Source organism: Alternaria atra (assembly GCF_907166805.1).
Source record: "Alternaria atra isolate CS162 genome assembly, contig: 25, whole genome shotgun sequence".
Classification (NCBI taxonomy): Eukaryota; Fungi; Ascomycota; class Dothideomycetes; order Pleosporales; family Pleosporaceae; genus Alternaria; species Alternaria atra.
The window spans coordinates 1,932,845-1,952,808 of record NW_025091323.1 but is presented as its reverse complement, the minus strand read 5'-3'; the positions used below and the strand labels follow the sequence as shown (position 1 = coordinate 1,952,808).

The 19,964-nt window shown below is 51.6% G+C and overlaps 10 protein-coding genes across 10 annotated transcripts; 5 read left to right on the top strand and 5 right to left on the bottom strand.

The window, feature by feature from the left end:
* Positions 1-157: 157 nt before the first annotated feature.
* ALTATR162_LOCUS5675 (uncharacterized protein) lies at positions 158-1,084 on the top strand (the record flags this gene model as incomplete). Its single annotated transcript, XM_043313294.1, has 1 exon — positions 158-1,084. The coding sequence occupies one exon, from the start codon at positions 158-160 to the stop codon at positions 1,082-1,084; it is 927 nt and encodes a 308-aa protein (XP_043169229.1).
* A 110-nt stretch (positions 1,085-1,194) lies between these two features.
* On the bottom strand, positions 1,195-2,888 carry ALTATR162_LOCUS5674 (uncharacterized protein; the record flags this gene model as incomplete). The annotated part of the gene is made up of 2 exons (XM_043313293.1): positions 1,195-1,381; positions 1,432-2,888. The coding sequence occupies 2 exons, from the start codon at positions 2,886-2,888 to the stop codon at positions 1,195-1,197; spliced, it is 1,644 nt and encodes a 547-aa protein (XP_043169228.1).
* A 1,812-nt stretch (positions 2,889-4,700) lies between these two features.
* On the bottom strand, positions 4,701-5,687 carry ALTATR162_LOCUS5673 (uncharacterized protein; the record flags this gene model as incomplete). The annotated part of the gene is made up of 1 exon (XM_043313292.1): positions 4,701-5,687. The coding sequence occupies one exon, from the start codon at positions 5,685-5,687 to the stop codon at positions 4,701-4,703; it is 987 nt and encodes a 328-aa protein (XP_043169227.1).
* Positions 5,688-7,471: 1,784 nt separating this feature from the next.
* Positions 7,472-9,113, bottom strand: ALTATR162_LOCUS5672 (uncharacterized protein; the record flags this gene model as incomplete). The annotated part of the gene is made up of 2 exons (XM_043313291.1): positions 7,472-8,644; positions 8,703-9,113. The coding sequence occupies 2 exons, from the start codon at positions 9,111-9,113 to the stop codon at positions 7,472-7,474; spliced, it is 1,584 nt and encodes a 527-aa protein (XP_043169226.1).
* Positions 9,114-9,506: 393 nt separating this feature from the next.
* On the top strand, positions 9,507-10,043 carry ALTATR162_LOCUS5671 (uncharacterized protein; the record flags this gene model as incomplete). Its single annotated transcript, XM_043313290.1, has 3 exons — positions 9,507-9,643; positions 9,695-9,801; positions 9,847-10,043. 3 exons carry the CDS (start codon positions 9,507-9,509, stop codon positions 10,041-10,043), a joined length of 441 nt encoding a protein of 146 aa, XP_043169225.1.
* Positions 10,044-10,321: 278 nt separating this feature from the next.
* ALTATR162_LOCUS5670 (uncharacterized protein) lies at positions 10,322-11,383 on the bottom strand (the record flags this gene model as incomplete). The annotated part of the gene is made up of 1 exon (XM_043313289.1): positions 10,322-11,383. One exon carries the CDS (start codon positions 11,381-11,383, stop codon positions 10,322-10,324), a length of 1,062 nt encoding a protein of 353 aa, XP_043169224.1.
* Positions 11,384-11,594: 211 nt separating this feature from the next.
* ALTATR162_LOCUS5669 (uncharacterized protein) lies at positions 11,595-13,263 on the top strand (the record flags this gene model as incomplete). Its single annotated transcript, XM_043313288.1, has 2 exons — positions 11,595-11,672; positions 11,722-13,263. 2 exons carry the CDS (start codon positions 11,595-11,597, stop codon positions 13,261-13,263), a joined length of 1,620 nt encoding a protein of 539 aa, XP_043169223.1.
* A 1,388-nt stretch (positions 13,264-14,651) lies between these two features.
* On the bottom strand, positions 14,652-16,214 carry ALTATR162_LOCUS5668 (uncharacterized protein; the record flags this gene model as incomplete). Its single annotated transcript, XM_043313287.1, has 1 exon — positions 14,652-16,214. The coding sequence occupies one exon, from the start codon at positions 16,212-16,214 to the stop codon at positions 14,652-14,654; it is 1,563 nt and encodes a 520-aa protein (XP_043169222.1).
* A 335-nt stretch (positions 16,215-16,549) lies between these two features.
* On the top strand, positions 16,550-17,606 carry ALTATR162_LOCUS5667 (uncharacterized protein; the record flags this gene model as incomplete). Its single annotated transcript, XM_043313286.1, has 2 exons — positions 16,550-16,658; positions 16,705-17,606. 2 exons carry the CDS (start codon positions 16,550-16,552, stop codon positions 17,604-17,606), a joined length of 1,011 nt encoding a protein of 336 aa, XP_043169221.1.
* Positions 17,607-18,110: 504 nt separating this feature from the next.
* ALTATR162_LOCUS5666 (uncharacterized protein) lies at positions 18,111-19,814 on the top strand (the record flags this gene model as incomplete). Its single annotated transcript, XM_043313285.1, has 1 exon — positions 18,111-19,814. One exon carries the CDS (start codon positions 18,111-18,113, stop codon positions 19,812-19,814), a length of 1,704 nt encoding a protein of 567 aa, XP_043169220.1.
* Between the last annotated feature and the right edge of the window lie 150 nt (positions 19,815-19,964).

Sequence of the window (19,964 nt, the reverse complement as noted above, 5' to 3'; positions counted from 1 at the left end):
TCAATCGTAGTAGCAATCAAATCAGCATGGGCTGCGACAGCCTCACACGAGATACATAAACGGGCTCACCCCCCTCTACTATCATCTCTAAATCATTAGCTATCCATATTACAGCACGACAACTCTTTTACGCTTTCCTATCATAATCTCTACCAAGATGTCGCAGTCATTCAGCGACCCAACCACCCTTGACAAGACATTCCACCTCGACGCCTCAACACATACCTTCGATATCAAATGGACCTCACTCGGCTCTCCATCCTCACCACCACTCATCTTCATACACGGCACTCCCTGGTCCTCTCGGGTCTGGGCACCCTTCGCGTTGGCTCTATCGCATAGGTACCATGTTTACCTTTTCGACAACCCCGGGTTTGGAGATTCGCCCATCGAGCAACCACTGCCCAATGTCAACTTCAAACCAAAGAAGCAAGTCGAGAAATTAGACAGCAATCTCGCCCGCCAAACCTCAGCCTTCGCCGCCCTTTTTACTTACTGGCAGGCGACCGAGGAATGGAAGACAGATCCACACGTCATCGCCCATGACCACGGGGGGTTGATGAGTCTTCGTGGCTACCTACTGCACGATCGTCGGTACAAGAGCCTCTGTCTTATAGACGTTGTCGCTATCGGTCCTTTTGGCCAGCCCTTGTTCAAAAGCGTCGCGGAGAACCCTGAGGCTTTCGAAAATTTGCCCAACATGGCATTCGAAGGTATCCTCGAATCTTATATCCGCAACGCCGCGCACACTGAGCTGGATGGTGAGACGATGAGGATGCTCAAAGAACCATGGCTGACGGAAGGTGGCAAGAGAGGCTTTGTTCGGCAACTATGCCAAGCTGCTTACCGGAGTACGGAGGAAGTTGAGGGACGGTATGCAGAGGTGGGGAAGAATCTGCTTGTGAAAGTCATTTGGGGAAAACAGGACAACTGGATCCCTGTGAAAGATGCACATAGGCTTGGAGAGGCGCTGGGTGCGAAGGAGATAGTGGAGGTTGAGGGGGCTGGGCATCTAATCATGTACGATCAGCCTGGGCAGTTGGGAGTTGAGCTGGGTATGTGGTTAACTTCGGCCGATACATGATCAGTGTTGGCAATGTGGGGAAAAAAACAACAGAGTCCGCGCCCATACGATAGCTTGACACAGTGATGATGACCATAAACATTTCTTGATATAGATAGTGATTGTGGTTTTCAAGAGGTGACCTCCGGTGTCCACGCACTCTTCCGGCGCCGAACCTCGATTGCTGCTGGAAGCGGAACTTGGAATCTGATAACCCACATCTTCTTGGGCTTCTCCGCAAGTGGCTTGATGTCGTAGTTAAGTAGCAATTCAGCGAAGATCATCTTGAGTTCGTGAGAAACAAAGAAGCGTCCCGGACTGCCATGTTGTCAGTAAAGGCCGCTATGCAAAAGAGCAAATTGACTCACCAAGCATGCCTTCCATGACCGAAAGCAAGATGATGCGCGGCTGTGGTGACAAGACCCGTCTGCTTCAGCTTCAACGCATCAACCTTCTCCTTCTCTTCAGCATTCATCGCCTCATACTCTTCTCTGGGTCTTGAGTATCTGAATGCATCAAACTCTTCTGGCTTATCGTGAATGTCTATATCACCCGCCAATGGCGTCCACGGACATGAGAGGAGTGTCCCATACTTCAAGTGTACGCCCTCGGGTGTTGTGATTCCTTCTTTCGCTATCACCTTACGATGAGAAAACGTGAGTGAGATGGGCGCGACACGTTGTGACTCGCGGATAGCAGAGTCGATACGATACATGCGGGTAAGACCCTGCTTTGTCCACCCGCCCTCTTCTTGAAGAATGCGATACGCTTCTTCACGCAATTGTTGGAGGACTTCTGGTCCAGCGCTCATGATATTGATCATAGTTTCGTAGGCCGTGAGAGAGGTAGTGTGTATGCTGGCGAAATTGATGGGCATGATGCGCTGAGCAATGCGAACTGGCTGCATCTCGTCACGTCGTCCCTCAGCCTGCGCAGTCCGGTAGCTCCAGTTGATGAAATCGTTTGGCTCCTTCCAGTTCTTATACTCTGGATCTCCTGCGTCTTTCTTCTCAAGGTCTGAGATGCGCTGCTTGATCATAGGTAGTGTAAATCTCGATGACAGCCAATAGTGGTACTTGGTAGTCAGACTCAACAATGTTCCAACGATTGGATGCAGCGCTTTAGGGAAAAGGAACATGACGCCCTGGGTACGGATACAGTCCATGGTGAAGCCCAGTACTGCGTCCAAGAATTTGCGCTCGCGACAGAGCGACTCTCCAAGGAGCATGCGGTTGGTCAGGACTGGAATCATCTTCATGAAAGACTCCATAATATCCAGCTTTTTCCAATTATCTGCATCCATCCCATACACTTCGGAAATGGCGTGGGGTACTTCCTCCTCTAACTCCGGAAGGATCGCATTGAGGTTTCGTACGAGATTCTTGTGAATGACATGTTCATGATAAGGATCCTTCAGTATCGCCGGCTTGACAAACGCGTAATCGCCCTGGAGGAAATCGTAGTGCGCTTCACTTACACTCAGCACAGTATCCGGTTGGTCAAACATCCAGTTCAGTTGGCTTCGTGGTATAACAACTTCCGCCATCATACCAAGTGTTGCAGGTAACACAAAGATCTTGCCATCCCGGCTATACTTGTCATAACCAGCCAACAACCATTCCTTGCTCTTAGTCAATGCAGTAAAATTGCGGAAGTCGGCGATCCAGCCTTTGCCGTAGCCCATCCATGGTATGCTCGATGGCGGTGTTGGCGTTGTGAGCAAGTTGTAGGCAGTCGCGACGATCCAGTAGGTGACAATTGCAGCGGCAATGTGTGGAAAGGTAAAGAGCTTGTGCGGCTCTGCCACTTCGCTCGAGCCTGTCATGGTGAGCGTAGTGGGTAGCAAAGGAGAGCTGTGATTGATGACATGAGATGTTAGCACAGTGAGCGTCATATATCTATTGGTGATGTGAGACAAGGGTAAGCGCTAAGTACGGTATCGCGTGGAGTTGCCTCCGCTTCCGCGGACCCAGCCTTCTGCAAATGCCACGCCACACAAATCTCCATCTCCACATCCGTCAACCTCACAAATGACCTGCCACACGCGGCTGTTTATCATCATTTCATCTTTCGCGTAGCGCTAGCCTCGTACTAAACGCGGCTGGACATATTGCCGACTAATCTAATGGTTACCAGCACCCCAGAAGACAGAGATCCTCAGCGCTACAGTCGGATAAGACACTTCCGAATCAGGGGCGGAGCAACAATAGGCGGCCACGTCCTCATCAAACGACCAGCCCTCTTGATTCCAATGGATCCGTTTATGAGACGCACCCTTCGATATAATAAGCTGTAAATCTCTAGTTGGCCATTTGCATACGAAGAAAGCTGCTTCGTATTTAATAAAGAGGGTTTGCTCGCTACCTGGAATCATAAACAGTGTAATATCTGCAACTATATGAAGATCTTGCATTCGTCGGGTATACTGCTCAGCTCGCTTGAGACGGCAGTCTGACTTAGCATGACGGCTTACACATAGTTTCAGGAGAGCTAGGGTATTAACAACCTTTTAGAAATGTAGTCGCGCACTCTCTTGAGTTCAAGAGGCATTCTCAGATATACGTACTGACTGTGAAGCATCGCTCGTCCTGAGTAATATGGTCGTACTTCGAGGTGACCGTACGGCGCAGAGGGGGTTCCTGAACCTTGAGATTTGGCTTAATCAGCTTTGGACAGTGTCTTGCCATTACCTTGGCCTAACGACACCGTACGGACACTGTGTTGACACCGTACGGACACTGTGTTGACACCGCTCAACACTATACAGACACTTAATTCGTCACAACATAGCGACATTTCTGTGAGTCAATTACCCCTTGTCGCGCAACGGGACGTCATGAGAATATTCCCTGCCAGCCCTCAAGCCGTTGGCACCACAAATCATGTTGCAAGACCAATGTATACGTTCATGGACGTGTAGACGAGTCCATTTCGCAGCGTAAGGATCTTAGTTGGCATGTATTATGCGGATGTCACTCCAGGATACCGTGGTTGTTCGGACTTTGAGCAGGAAGTCGATAAGAGGGAGCACACTTGCGCCATTTCATCTGAATCTACAAACCCGTTCGAGGCGACATACTTGATGTATATTCATCATTGTATTGCGAGGCCCAGGATTAGAATTCAAGAGCAGGCGCTCGGCATTTACAATGCCCTCATAGATCGAGAAGACCAGGTAATCGACGTCTAGTTCTCCTATATGAAACTGTGCAAATGCCTTTCTAGAAGCGCTTTTGATTGGAAAGTGCCGATTGCTGAGAGTAGACGCGACGTTTGAGGGTCGATGGAACGGTTATTGTCTGAAAACAAAGGCACAGGCAAGAGTACAGTGACCTCCCCAAGTCGAGGGTGTGTCGTTGGGACCGTCGTACGCACTGCACCCCTATGGTTCTACTGACACCTTGTGATTATTAGTAATACGCATCAGTACCGAACTTTGGGAATAAGAATAATATGTTGCGTTTTATTGCTATGATACAGACTCGCACCACATCCACCGGGCAAACAGAAAGTTAAAGGTGTTCCACTATGAGAACAGCGCCTAAGAAAACAATGCTATGCTAATGCAACGCCTCGCTTCCAGACACAAAGAATGGGAAATATACACAAATCTTCAACCAAGTCCTAGCGAACAGGCTTAGTTGGTGCACTGGGAGTACCAGTCGTTGGCAGCCTTGCAGGTACCGGCAGAGCAGCACTTGGCACCAGTGAAACCCTTTCCACCGCACTGTCCGTAGAGGGCAGCGCAGCCAGCACCACCAGCAGCCTTGGTAGGTGCGGCAGGGGCAGGAGCGACAACAGTGGCCATGGTGGTCTTAGCAGGTGCGGCGGGTGCGGCGGCAGCGGGGGCCTCCTCCTTAGCGGGAGAGGTGGCACCACCAGCGCTGCTAGCACCGCCAGCCCAGACAGCAGGGCCAGGGAAGGGGAAGTCCTTCTTGCCGTTGTAGATGCTGAAGTTGGCGTAAGGGTCGGTGGCCTTGTAAGCACCGGGGAACTTGACCATGGGGCCGGGAGTACCGCTACCACCACCCTGGACCTTGACCTGCATGCAGGAGACGTAGTGCTCGGGCTGGTTGACGTGGGAGCGGTGAACACCGATGTGCTCAACGCGGACGAGGTACTCTCCGTTGGGAGTGTCCTTGGGGATCTTGGCCGCGACCCAGTCACGGTTGTAGGTGCACCAGGCGTCGCTGGTGAAGTCACCGTTGCCGCAGACACCCTCCTGGAAGATCTTGAACCAGTCACCAGATCCATCGTATGAGGTTACGCTGCTGGGAGCCTTGGACATGTAGACCAGGGCAGGGCCAGGGTGCTGGAACTTGGCTCCAACAGCCAACTTGAGGCGGATCTCCTCGCCAGCGTTAACGGTCATGACCTGAGTCTTGCCGGCCTTGGAAGCGCCCTGGTTGCACACGATGTCGGGTCCATCGGCGGTAGAACCATCACGGATATCGGCAGCCGGGTTGGAGGAGAACTTGATGGGGTTGTACTTGGTAGGACGAGTGGACTCGCGGACGTATTTGAACTGCGGCTGCGCAACACCGCCAACGATGTTGGTGTCGAAGAAGTAATGGGCGGAGGCCACTTGGGCGACGGCGCTGAGGACGAGGGCGTTGAACTTCATTCTGGCTAGCAGTAATGAAACTTGTGTATTTGGTAAAAAAGAGTGTTAATGAACGAATGTAAAGGCTGAAGAAGCGAATGTAGAAAGCGACTGAAACGAATGTATTGCTTGCTGGTGAGTTGTAAATGTTGGAAATCGCCTTGCGTCTTATATCAGAACTCTGAATGCATGATTCGAAACAGCTTCATGCTACCGGCGCCTAGCTACCGGTGCCCTGGTACGAACGGACATTAATTTCCCATAGAAGACAACACAGGAGATAGCAATGCAGGTTCCATCGACAACCTCAGTCTTCCTTCCGTGATTATGGGCGTTCTGGATCTCTTGGGAAGTGGACATAACCTTATTCCTTAAACCGTTCTGAGCGTAGTAGCGCCTGTGAAAACGTCCGGATCATCTAAGGAGGCAAGGAAACTGCTTGTTTGGTAAACAAAGTCAATGCAGTAGTGATTTCTTCGGGTCCTGCCAAGGTCGTATACCAACATTCTGTTCCAGTTCACGAAGTGGCGAAACGCTGGTGTCCTCGTTATACGCTTGACAGACGTAGCGCCGTTTCGTTTAGAAACTTTTGACGCCTGGTTTTCCGCAATAAGTGCTAGAATGTGGAATTCAACGGTTGTGATTCGACAATAGTGGTGCACGGACTGTGTATAGAGAACCGGTGGTTATAACGGACGGGCCGCTGTCTGACAACACCAGATCCACCAAACCCGAGCCTAGCATGCCGTATGAAAGTTTGCGCGACCGCCGTCGTTGCCATTGTGTCGGACCCGCCAGCGGAACCGCCTGTGGATATCGTGATAGGCGCGCAAGCCTTGTCATGGCCGGTCTTTCAGAGACTGACCGTTGCGCATACTGCCAACATACGAACACCTTGTGTAGTAAGGCATATCCACATCCTCTCATACCATCAGACAAGACAAGGGAGGATTCGGTTTTGGCTTCTGGAGGGGATCTCTTGTATAATATACTCTGCTGCACGTTGAATTCAGATATAAGGTAAGTCGGAACAGCCGAATCGGACAAGCCTCAATTGGGAGCAAGACGGAACGGGGTGGAGACAGCGAGTGGAGCAGACGCTAGTATGACATGTAACGACGTTCATGTCATTGATAAGGGGAACAATCTGTTGGGTGGTTTGCCGTCCTCGATGTAGAGGTTTTTCGGAACCAAGTGCCGAATGCGAGCTCTCGCTTTCGTACAGCTTGAATGTTTGGCTCATGGGACTCCAAGAAGACATGTCCCGGTGAGCAACGCGCTGTGCCACATCAAGCGTCTCGTCGCTCTCCTCGGGATATGAGACAGAGGTGAGATGCTATTACAGTAGCTTAGGCCAATTCGGAAAGGGGTAGGCTCTAGCATGATCGCACAATCTCTCCAGAAGATAATGTGCAACAAGTGTCGGGTGGTGAAGGATTTCCGTGTGGGTAAGCTGGTAGTTGATGAAGAGTTGCTATCCATGTAGTTGGCTGCTTCCGGACGAGGAACTCGCTAGGCTCTACTGGGCTAGTCCATCCATGTACGACCAGCAACCAACGACGACAACCGCATTAACCGAAAGTATAGCACAGTGCGGTACTCAATTCAGCAGCTGACAATGTTGAATGATTCAGAAAGAGGCCAGAAAAAATAGATCAGATACGAAATGTGTGGTTATCAACGCCAGCTAAGAGTGGTGTATATAGCATCGCCTCATATACGCAAATAGAAATCGTAACAAAACAACATAATCTAACAAGCAATAACGACGCTTGTATGTCTCACAGTTCTCTTACATTCTCGACCTAGAACTCGCCACCACCACCACCAAGGGCAGCAGCGCCCCAAATTCCCACTAATCCCCAAACACCCACTCTCCATCCCCTCCACAGTCCATGTACACCCTGCCCCTTCCTTGTGCGCGGTGGCCTGGAGAAGCCCATTGCCTTTGCACTCGCGGCCTTGGCAGCATTCGCAGTCTGGACGGAAATGCCTTCTTCACGGGCGATGAACCACATGGTACCTAGTACGCCCCTGTACTGACCCGGTTCCACGATGGTTTTGAAGCTCTGGTCAGAGCTCGGTTTGTCTAGACCGTATGCTGGGCTCTTAGCACGACTGGGCGGGGTCTGGTACTCAGAAGCCAGACGTTGGGTTTCGTGGTCCTGGAGAGCAGCGACCTGACCGCGGCGAAGGACAGTTTCGAGGGGCAGGCGGATGAATAGTTCGGCTGTGGAGGAGAGGAATGTGCTAAAGGAGTATGTGGTGGGTGTGAGGATAGGGTCGATGCTCAATGTTGAGCGGAGGAAGAGGGGTGTTGAGGAGGAAATCAACGTGGGCACGCAGGCGTGCATTATGGTTGCCGGGAGGAGACTGGGAGAGACGGAGAAGGAGGGGAGAAGAGACAGGCAAGGGTATATCGATCGTGGAGAAGAGGAGATGGGTGTGATGATAAGGCGGGTGCGCACCATGTCGAGGGGTGCGAGGAGGGTAGCCGCGATGGCTGTAGCGGCGACAGCAACACCGAGCGAGGTCAGTGGGCTTGGGCTATCCAGGATTTCCAAACCTCCCATGCCACTTCCTGCTGAGCCCACGAGGCCTGGGTCTGGTATGTTCAACAGGGCTGATATTAGACTTCTGAACCATCCCTCGGTAGTCTTGAGCAGGAAGTTGTAGATGAAAGTGCAATTTGTGCCCTTCCACACACCCCACGCCGATTCCTTCTGCCACAACTGTGCTATTACTTCGAGAAGTGAGTCTGGACGCTTGAGGTCTAATTTGCGTATGGCGGATGGTGGGGGTCGTGTAGGTGTTCGTGACCGTGATCGGCTATCAAGACGTCTCTGGCGCCTCCGTGGTGACCTCGATTGTTCGACAGAAGGGGAATACGGCGATGGCGATGTAGGGTTCATACGCGGTGCCGTGGATGTGAAGTATGATGGCGAGTCCTCGTCAGACTCCTCATCTGAGGGCGGATACTGCGTCCATTAGCCCACATTCACATGCCAACCACCCCACTCAGAGTACAACACATACGTCCTCGAACTTTCCGCTCGCGAAGCTCTGAGGCCTACTCTTGTGACCGAACGCATCTCCATCCAGGCCTGCTAATTGTCCCTTTGCTTCGTGTATCTGCAATATCGTCTTCGCAACCTCGAATGGCTGGGCTAGCAGGACGCTTGTGTAATTCCATAGAGCATGGTCGAGCAGCTTCTTTGCATGGCCAGCTACTGAAGGTGAAGTCTCTGGGAAGTACGAGTCATAGTCAAGATCGGAAAGAATGTCGCGTGCCTGGCTGCCCAGACTCGATTTACTACTGGCACTGGGCTTGAAAGCGGGCGGTAATGAAGACGATGTCTGGTTCTGCGGGACATCCGGGGGCGGACCAATGGATGGTGGGATATAGTAGGGTCGTAGGGGATTTGGGGCATCGCGAGAGGTCGCCATTATACCTATCGTTTCTTGGAGAAAGATTACGTGAGGCTGGGGATGTTTATCGTTTTCTTACCCGCGGTGGTGGATGCGCTGTGAAGATCGACCGGGGTTATACATGGTCTGTGCGTCAACATTTCTGACGTCTCACAGCATTCGTAATTATCGGCGCATTCACTCTTGGTGACACTGCAAACACTGCAAGTCATTCACTTCTGCACATCCTTTCCCTCGTCCTTCAAAGGTTCGGTCGGTTAGAGAGCTTCAATTCCTGCCATGGCTGCTAGAAGAGCTTGTTTGAGCGCTTTGGAGGGGAGGATAGCGGGCGCAAGAGGCGCATCGTCGAGCCCTCGAAGGTTCGCCAGCAATTGGACGACATCGACGTGTCAGAAGTCTGTACACAGACGGATGACGGCATCGCCCATTCTATCACAATCAAGTATCGTCAAAGCAACAAGCCCGTCATGGCTCCGAAACCGCCGCCAGTTCTCCTCCAGTCCCGCATCCCGCCACGGTCATCTGGACCCACCCCGACCAGGTGAAGAGTGCGTGAAATACGTCTCAACTGTAGCGATGTAGCCACTAATGCCATACAGACGCAAGGTCACCTTCATAGACAAAGATGGCCAAGCCACCACATTCGAAGTAGCCGACGGCGACAACCTGCTCGACATAGCTCAGGCCAACGATATTGAGATGGAAGGTGCGTGTGGCGGGTCCTGCGCCTGCTCAACATGTCACGTCATAGTAGAAGACGAAGCCTACTACGACAAGATGGAAGAGCCAGATGATGACGAGAACGACATGTTGGATTTGGCATTTGGTCTTACGGAAACCAGTCGCCTGGGTTGTCAGGTTAAGATGAGCAAGGAGCTTGATGGCTTGGTCGTGCGGTTACCGAGCATGACGAGGAACCTGCAGGCTAGCGATTTCGACAGTAAATAAACCAGCTAAAGAAGATGGACGTGTGACATTGAAAAGGGGATATAGCAGTGGTGAAAACCTGTTGAAGGAAGATATCTCACGCAGTCGCGTTGGATGGCATATATGGGTCATATCGCATACTGAGCATTTGAGACGACATGTATTATACGAAAACTCCGCTTGCAGATGAACTGGCGTTGAGTACGACTTTGAACTTATGTATAATATATGGTATCATGAACGTACTGAAACTACGTCTCTTTTGTCCGAAACGCCGAATTGTGCATACTGAAGTGTCTTCAAGCCTCCACGCTGCCCTCCTTCTTCTGTCCTCCAGTAATCATATCTAGGAAACCCTGCTTGCTCATTTCCTTGACTTTCTCCTCCCTCTTGTCCATGCCAACCACCATGCCCGCTTTGCTCTCCCTCTCCGCTTGTTCACCCTTGACTTGTGCCGCCCTCACAGCGTTGAACAACTTGATAACACCCTTCTGTGCCGTCCGCCTAAGTTCCTTCTCCTTTGCCGATGTAGCAGCTGTGCTGACATTCGGGTCGTTGAGGCCCAAAACATCCTTCACGCGGCCTTTCTCTTGTGCCGCCTTGCGCTCAGCAACGATTTGTCGACGCGCTTTCTCGGAGAGTTTCGAGTCCGCAAGCTCGCGATTGGCGGTTGCGGCATCTTTACTGCGGGACAGAATAGGCTCGGAACGTTTCGAGGTTGTCAGTTTGGAACCCAAGATCTTGGATATCGAGTTGGCGAAGGCTTCAGGGTCGTTTCGCTTTCGTACTTTGCGCGCGGCGGTGGTTGAGGTCTCAGATACGGATGATGCATCTGATTCCGAGTCGGCGATGGAGAACTCATCCGCTTCAGGCTCAGAGTCGTCTTGGTCGTCTTGGTCGTCTTCGGCGTCGCTGGGTAATGGGGCTTCGTGATCGACGGGCGCAGTCTTCTTTAACGCAGACTTTGCTGGGGCCTTTGCAGGTATGCTAGCCTTAAACTTGGGCTCAGGCTTCGTCGGAGGCGCCGCTTCAACTTCGTCATCGTCGTCGCTGGCTGAAGACTCCTCTGCTGCCGCCGCTTGCTGTGCTGCTTTCTTGGCCTCAAACTTGGCTTGCTTCCTCAGCTGTTGCTTGGACAACTCTTGCTTGCCCGGTAGCATCGCATTGACTCCAGAAGGCTGGAATGGCTCTTCTGGCTCTTGGCTGCTTCCGCGCAAGGGAGCATCGCGCGCGGCACCCTCTTCTTCGTCGCTTGAACTGTGGTAGTGCTTCTGCTTCTTGACCTTTCTCTTCTCCTTCTTCGGCACCTTTCCGCGCAACTGCTCTTCGGTCCGTCTCCGTTTCAGCGATGTGTTGACCATTGTGGCTGTGAAAGTCGCGATATGTGAATGTTGGAGGTGAATCGCGGTCGCAGAAAAAAAGTTCCAGGCGATCGGCGTTAGTAGCCCAAATCACCGACGGCAAGCGCGCCCCGCCATACTGGATTCCCCACAGAACACCACGAGAGGCACCATCACCACCGCACACCCTCACCTTCGCCCCTACCCCTAATACTCCCTAACAACCGCCGCTATGGTGCTTCAAGATCTCGGGCGGCGCATCAATGCCGCAGTTACTGACCTCACGAGGTCGCCAAACCTCGATGAGAAGGTGCGCGCCACAAGAAAGCGACATGATGATAGGTGGCTAACATGCGCAGGCCTTCGAAGCCATGGTCAAGGAGATCTCCAACGCCCTCGTCGAAGCCGATGTCAACGTCAAACTCGTCATGAATCTGCGCCAGTCGATCAAAAAAGCCGTCGACTTCAAGCATCTCGCGCCGGGAGTCAACAAGAAGCGCCTCATCCAGAAAGCCGTCTTCGATGAGCTCGTCAAGATGGTCGACCCGCATGCCGAACCATTTAAGCCTCGCAAGGGCAAGTCGAACGTCATCATGTTTGTTGGTCTACAGGGTGCGGGTAAGACGACTACATGTACAAAGTTGGCCAGATGGTATCAGGCAAGAGGCTTCAAGGCTTGTTTGGTGTGCGCCGATACCTTCCGTGCTGGTGCCTTCGATCAACTGAAGCAGAACGCGACCAAAGCGAAGATTCCATACTACGGTAGCCATACACAGACCGATCCCGTCGTCGTGGCAGGCGAGGGTGTGGAGAAATTCAAGAAGGAGCGCTTCGAGATTATCATCGTGGATACCTCCGGGCGACACAGGCAAGAGAAAGACCTCTTCGACGAGATGGTGCAAATTCAGAATGCCGTAACGCCCGACCAGACAATCATGGTGCTGGATGGAACAATCGGTCAGGCTGCTGAGTCGCAAGCACGCGCCTTCAAGGAGGCTGCAGATTTCGGAGCCATCGTCATTACCAAGACGGATGGTGCAGCAGCAGGAGGTGGTGCCATTTCCGCAGTCGCAGCAACCCACACGCCCATTGTCTTCCTTGGTAACGGAGAGCACATGCTGGATCTCGAGCGCTTCGCACCGCAAGCTTTCGTCTCGAAACTTCTCGGTATGGGAGATGTGCAAGGGCTGGTCGAGCACGTACAATCACTCAAGCTCGACCAGAAGGATACAATGAAGCACATCACACAGGGTATCTTCACCATCAAGGACCTGCGGGATCAGCTATCCAACATCATGAAGATGGGACCGTTGTCTAAGATGGCAGGCATGATTCCCGGTCTCAGCAGCATGATGGGCGGTATGGACGACGAAGAGGGTGGCACAAAGCTCAAGCGCATGATCTACATCTGCGACAGTATGACCGAGAAAGAGTTGGAGTCGGATGGAAAGATGTTCGTCGATCAACCCACACGTATGACCCGTATCGCTCGTGGCTCCGGTACCTCAGTGCGCGAAGTCGAGGAACTACTTACCCAACACCGCATGATGGCTGGTATGGCGAAGAAGATGAAGGGTGGAATGGCAAACATGCAGAAAGCACAGGGCGCCATGGGCGGAGGCAACAAGCAACAACAACTTGCAGCTATGCAGAAGCGTATGCAAAGTATGGGAGGAGGCGCAGGTGGTGCGGGCGGCGGTATGCCGGATATCGGTGCTATGATGAAGATGCTCGGTGGAGGCGGCGGCGGCGGCGGCGGCATGCCAGATATGTCCGCACTTGGTGGCATGGGAGGTATGCCTGACATGGGTGCTATGATGAAGATGATGGGTGGTATGGGTGGTATGCCGGGAATGGGTGGAGGTGGTGCTGGCGCTGGTCAAGGGAAGGGAAGGAGGTAGTGTCAGAGTTAAGAGGATATCAGTTTGCGATTTTCGATGCATAGCCGCGGCGTTCGGGTTTGATATCACATCTGGAGGGTTCTCTGCGTTGAGGTACACATTGTATGTCACTACTTCCACCTGCTTCCTTCTTGAACCTTCTCCATGCCTAAAAGCTGTCCCTGTCATGTTTGATCCGACGAGATTTACCATGTCAGCTTATGCCAGAAGCTCGGTTTTTTGTTCTAGAATCCTCACGACAGCACCCTCAACAATATCGGTTTGTTGAAGCCTACATATATGAGCTAGGCTGAGCAATCCCCCCAGTATTTCCATACCCTACCCGCTATCAGTTACCTGTTCCCAAACATGCCATCACTACTCGACTTGGTGCGACGCTTTGCGACTTGGGTTGGCAGCAGTGCCTGCTCACTTTCAAGACTGATATTCCGCTATGCTACAGCCCTATCCTCCCATTCCTACCTACTCGACGTCCCCCGCGAGATCCGCAACAATATATTCCAGCACCACATCGCAAACTCACAAGATGGTCCGTCCACCATGCTGATGGTCAATCGCCAACTTGCTGCCGAATACAAGGAGGCAGTCATGTTCCATCACTACTATGGCTTTTCCCTCCTTCTTAGGCCTTGCTTCCGAACTACACTGCCTGATCTACAAATGCTACGCTTACACGCCGCCAACAGCAACCGATCCAGACTCAACCAATATGTCTGTACTATGCAAGAAAACGCACGACGAGTGTGAGTACGAAGCTTTAACATCACATCAAGGAGATCTCCAGAGCCTGCTAGCTTCGTACAAGAACTTGGAAATTACGGCATCGATTCCAGAATCATTCCCTGCTATGTGTGAATTTGAAATCGACTTGCAACTGACGAGCAACAACATCTCCGTCACCCAGACCGAGCAGGTGAAATCGCTAATTCGGCACCTCCTTCGAGAAACAACAGCACATCTGCACAGTCTCACTATCAACATACCCACACCATCATCACCTTATCAACCGAGCACAAAACAACTGCGAACTCACCCCATTTCCAAAATTGCTCAGGAGATATCTGGATATCTTGCTGATAATGACGAGAAGATGATGAAAAGGTCACCAAAAAAGGTTGTTCTTTCTGCAGAAGGTACCAGGAATGACTTGGGGATGTTTGCGGGACAACCGAGATATGTTCTAACGAATGATGAGGAAAAGAAGGCGGGAATGAGTGTGAGGCCATGGGAGGAGGATGGAGAGCAGGACATTGGACATGTACAAAGAAGTGGGGTTGTGTGGCGGAGACTGTAAGGGAGGATTATTAAACCGATACAACTTGGAGTATGAGTCTGCATAGGCCATACGTATGATGCAGGAGGTTGAATTTCCTGATGAAATCTATTCACTATATCAACTCTTCACCTTCCTTGTCCTCGACGCCATTCTTTTGCCTTGCCTGCTCTTTCTGGTATTCTTCGAAGTCGAAGCCTAATTCCTTGACATGCCTAATCTCTCGTCTCTTCTCCCCCATCTTCCCAAACGCCTGTCGTATCTTCGGGAAATTCTCACGACACCAATACTCCCACTCGCCCCAGATTGGTGGTACCTTTCCTTTGCCTTCATTTTCCAAGCCGTCCTTGGTTTCAGCGCTCAATGCCCATTTACTCATTGCGTTGATATAGTTTGCATCTTTGGGGAAGGGCAAGAGATGGAAGTTTCGCCCAGCACCCATTTCCTCTTCTACGCTCTTTTCCCAGTCGCGCATTTCTAAGAGTGGTGGGAGTGAAAGACGGCCGGAGTATACTCGTGCGAGGACGGCGGATTGTGCTTCTGCTATCGGAAAGGGGATGACGCGTTGGTTTAGGGCTAAGAAACTCAAAGTAGGTCGTGGTGCATAGAAGAGGTGTTGATATGTATGGTTTACCCTTTCGCCGGTTGTGATTAGTTTCGGTTCCACGTCCTGTAGGAAAGGTAGGCTGTAGAAATATCCGGTAGCAAAGACGATAGCGTCAATGTCGTGCTCTTCTGTTCCATCTTCGAACAGTACGCCTCTGTTTTCGGGAAGAAACTGTTTGATTGGCGGGACTTCTCGTCTCTTTTGGTCTTCACCTGCTGTTCCATGTGTGGCGCTGAACATGGACTGTGAACGTGTAGACCACAACAGCGGTTTCTGACAGAATTCAGCAATCTGGGCACTCACGTCCGCACCAGATGCCGAATTGCCCACGACGATCGCTTTCTTTCCGCTAAATTCTTCGGGTTTACGGTAGTATTTCGAGTGACTAATGCGACCAGGGTGTCGCGCTGCCCATTCCTCGATACCAGCCATAGGAGGGATGTAGGGAACTATGAAGTGGCCATTCGCTACAATGACTGCGTCATAGACTTCGGATGTGTCTTCATTCGTAATTAGATTCCGTGTTGTGACGGTCCATGAGCTGTTGATTTGATTTAGATCGGTTGGGTTGATACTGGTCACTTGTGTGCAGTATCGAACAAGATCTTGGACATCCGCAGAGTAGTCGCTGATGTATTTGAGTACCGTTTCGTGTGTAGGGAATAGTTGGCTATCAGATGGCCAATCCAAATCTTGGAAGCCCATTAATCCACGTGGAATATTTGTTTCCAGCTTCTCATACATTGGCGATAAGAATGAAGGGATCTTTGATGCGAAGTCGATTCCATTGGTATCGATGCTCCCGTTCGCTACTGCTTCTTTGGGCTGCCATTCCGGCTTTTGTACATCTTTATTCGGATTGGTCTGGGGTATGTCGAAGAGATTCTCGTCTCGCTGATGGCCTGTATATATCCATATTCCCCCCGGTCTACTTCGTTGTTCAAATAAGACGATCTCGTTGAATGCTTTCTCTGCCCGGAGATATTTTGCTGCCACCACACCCGACGGCCCCGCGCCCACTATTGCTATCGTCCTAGCTCTTACTGACGTTCTATCGCTATCGGAAGACATTGTAGATGATTCTAGGATGGCGAAGGAACGAGATAGACGAGATGATGGTGGAGTGCGCGCCGATCTGATGAAAAATCTAGATAGAGGGTATCTCGAAAACAGAAAAGAAACCATAGGAAATCAATGACAATATGAGATGACGCCGAGATGTTAACATGGGCATGATGCTAGATGAGCGAGATTCGGGCTGATCGGAATGGTCTTCCGATCGGAACTAGGCGAGGCTGCCGCGCATCATCGACAGCTTCATGAGCTGCGAGGCAAGTACCACCGGCCGTATATCGACAAGAGCTTCCCCCCATTGTGTCCCGCTGCCACTTGAAATACACACAGCAATGCTGCGCACACTAAGACTTGCACGTCTGTCATCAGCACCACGACCAGTCCGAAGCTTCTCAACCAACAGTGCAGCTATGGCGCCACTACGCATCGGATTCGTGCCAGGTAAGCGCGTCGTTATTCACGGTACATCTCAGGCTGACGTGAATAGAACATTTCTCCACGCCGCTCGAGTTCGCGAAGAAGCACTATAACCTCGATGCGAAGCTCCTCCCGTTCCCTTCTGGCACTGGCCACATGGTTACCGCCCTACAATCCAACGAGATCGACATAGGTGTTGGTCTTACCGAAGGCTGGATAGCGGCACTGGGCAAAGCACAGGCAACTAAAGAAGACGCTGGCTTCAGCGTAGTGGGTACATATGTTGAGACACCGCTCTGCTGGGCCATATCAACAGGCGCCCGGAGAAATGAGCTCAATGGCATACAGCATCTCAAGGGCAAGAAGGTGGGCGTGTCAAGAATTGGAAGCGGAAGCTACGTGATGAGCTTCGTGCTGGCCGACCAACAAGGGTGGCTGGACACCACTTCAGACTGCCCCCCGTTCCCAGTCGAGCCGCTGAACACGTTCGCAAATCTTCGCGATGGAGTCAATGACGGCACAGCAGACTTCTTTATGTGGGAGCACTTTACGTCGAAGCGCTACTACGACAACGGCGAGATCAAGCGCATCGGCGAGATCTACACACCGTGGTCCTCGTGGAAGATCGTCGCTGCAAACCATCTATTGAACCCGAAGAACTGGAGCTCTGCGCCCAACGCGAGCAAGCCAGTGCTGACTGAGGAACTCGAGGACGTCATGGATAAAATCAACAAAGGAGTTAAGCACTTTGAAGAGAACCAGGAAGAGGCTGTGCAGTACATCAGCACCAAGCTTGATTATTCGGAAGAAGATGCGAGGGAGTGGTTGAAGACCGTTCGCTTTGCCAAAGATGTGAAGGGCGTGGACAAGGAGGTAGTCGACAAGACCGTTGGCATACTGCAGAAGGCTGGTGTGTTGGGCGCGCAGGTCGATCAAAAAGCTATGATCGGACTCGAGCGACATCTGGCATGAACCTAATGTGCTTAGACCGCCAATTGTCATACCACGCAATTCGGAACATGGTTTGCGGGCCGTGTCCAATAGCTCAAGCTCCATCAAGCACTCCGTGTAATAGGATTACCAGCGCATGTTCAGAACCATGTCATAGCTCCGAGATTAAAGCATTATGCTTTTTGCTTGTCTTGCGCTGCATATCAATCACAGCAGCACCCGTCTGCAATCACGAACAACCAAGATGCCTTCGCCTGTACTATCACGTCAAGGTGTGACTGCACAGCACCCAGCAATGCATTCACCTGCGCTACCTCGTCAGAGTGTAACTGCACAGAACCGCGAAGTATTTATACTTGCTGGAAGGTTTTCCTGGAACCCTCTTGAAGACTCTCGCACTTCAACCACCTGCACTTCAACTACCAAAGTACCTATACAGCGGACCCTGAAGGCCTTCGTATCCGACAAGGACCAAAAACGAAAATCGCCCACTTTCGTGAACTTCTCCAGGCCTCTTTCACCAAAATGCCAGCCGGCACTACGAAAGTGCTAGAGTTATCTCACCTCGATCAGCAGCCTCATATCCGCGTATACGGCCGCTACTATATCATCTTCCCGTTTCCGGACATACGTTGCGCGCACGCAGCCAAAGAGGCGCTACACACCGGCTTCAAGGAAGTCCTGCGACGATTTCCATATCTTGCTGGCACGGTAGACATTCCCGATCCCTCTACCGAACGTCTCCGAGTACGCTACCCCGACCCCATCGATCTCGAAGCGGAAGCCCGTCGCGTTTTTACGGTTAGCTACGACGACACACGACATGACTACGATTCGCTTGCGAAAGATGCGTTTGCACCCGGAGAACTGCCCGCTACTATATTTTGCCCAAATGAGTTAAAACACCACACTGGATTGGGCAATGATCCGTACGCTGAAAGGATGACTTCTTTACACAATGGTCCTATATCTGCTTTTGCTGCACAGGCTACATTCATTCCTGGAGGTTTGGTGCTGAGCGCCTGGTTCTATCATGCTGTTCTCGACGGGACGGGAAATGCAAGGATCCAAAAGATATGGTCTGATGCAGTACGAGCTCTCCGTCTTGAGAAGAGCAAAATATCGCCTAGGGCCGCTAAATTCTACCGAGCACCAAGCTACAGAGATCAGCTCCAACCACTCCAGGCGATTGTCAAACAATGGAACAACATTCCAGACCCTTCATCAGCACGAAGCGCGCTCGCAACGCTGGTCCAAGAAGCCAACGTCGTAGACAAGTCCGCAGATGGTTCAGCGAACTCACTTGCAAGGCGCCATGAACTGCGTATAGGACCGGACGAAGAACCAAACAAAGCAGTTACGGAGATGTTTCGCTTCTCATCGCCAGCTATCAACAAGCTTCGCAACGAGCTATCTACCAAAACCAAAAGACGAATATCTCTTTTCACCGCACTGTCGGCGATTATCTGGGGAAATGTTGTGTGTGCTCGCTCGACATCGCTCGCTGCTTCAGGCAACACGCAGTCAACACTCGCCGTCGTTGTAGATCTCCGAAAATACCTTCCGCCTCCTTTCCCATCACCTGATTACCTTGGTAACCTGGTACTGTCTGCAATGCCCACCCTAAGCCTTGAAAATGGTGTACCCGATCGCATAATGTCGCCGCGAGAACAATCACCTCCTCATGCTCCAGGTAGTTTTTTTCCGGCCATGACCGTGGATCAGCAGAGCTTCTGTCTTGAGGACCTCGCAATCAAGATTACAGATGCTGTGCATGCTATAAACGCGACCTGGGCAGTCACCCAAATCAACAACGTTCTTACTAATCCCACCGAAGCTCAGCAATCTCTTCTGAAATTCCCCAAAGGTCCAGATCTATACATTACTAGCTGGCAAAGGATGGGTGCCGACCGGGAGTGGTACATTCCTGGAACTAGCACCCCAAATGCCACTGCTATACGGCGAGCGGCCTGGGTCAGCGAGGGTGGTATCGTGGTTCTACCCAGGGAAGAAGACAAAGAAGGGCAAGAAGGAGAACCGTACGAGATTATGCTCAGTCTTACAAAAACCGACATGGAAAGGTTTGAGGACGGGTTGAAGAGTGGGGGATGGTTAGTAGATTTGCCTGCTGGGCTCGACACCATGGATAGCATTATCCTCCCTACAACTGAGGGAGATGAGGGAACGGATGCGAAGCTGCCTGTTGGGCAAGCGAGGGCGTCCTTGTAGCCTGCATCAGGACGTTAGACGACGGTAGTTCTATAATGGTTCATGTAACATTTCATCCCTTGTACATAACTTTCGCAAGGGACTTCCTTCGGTACACTAGCTACGGTACTCTAGTTGGAGAAGATGGTAATAATTCAGACTTGTGAACTC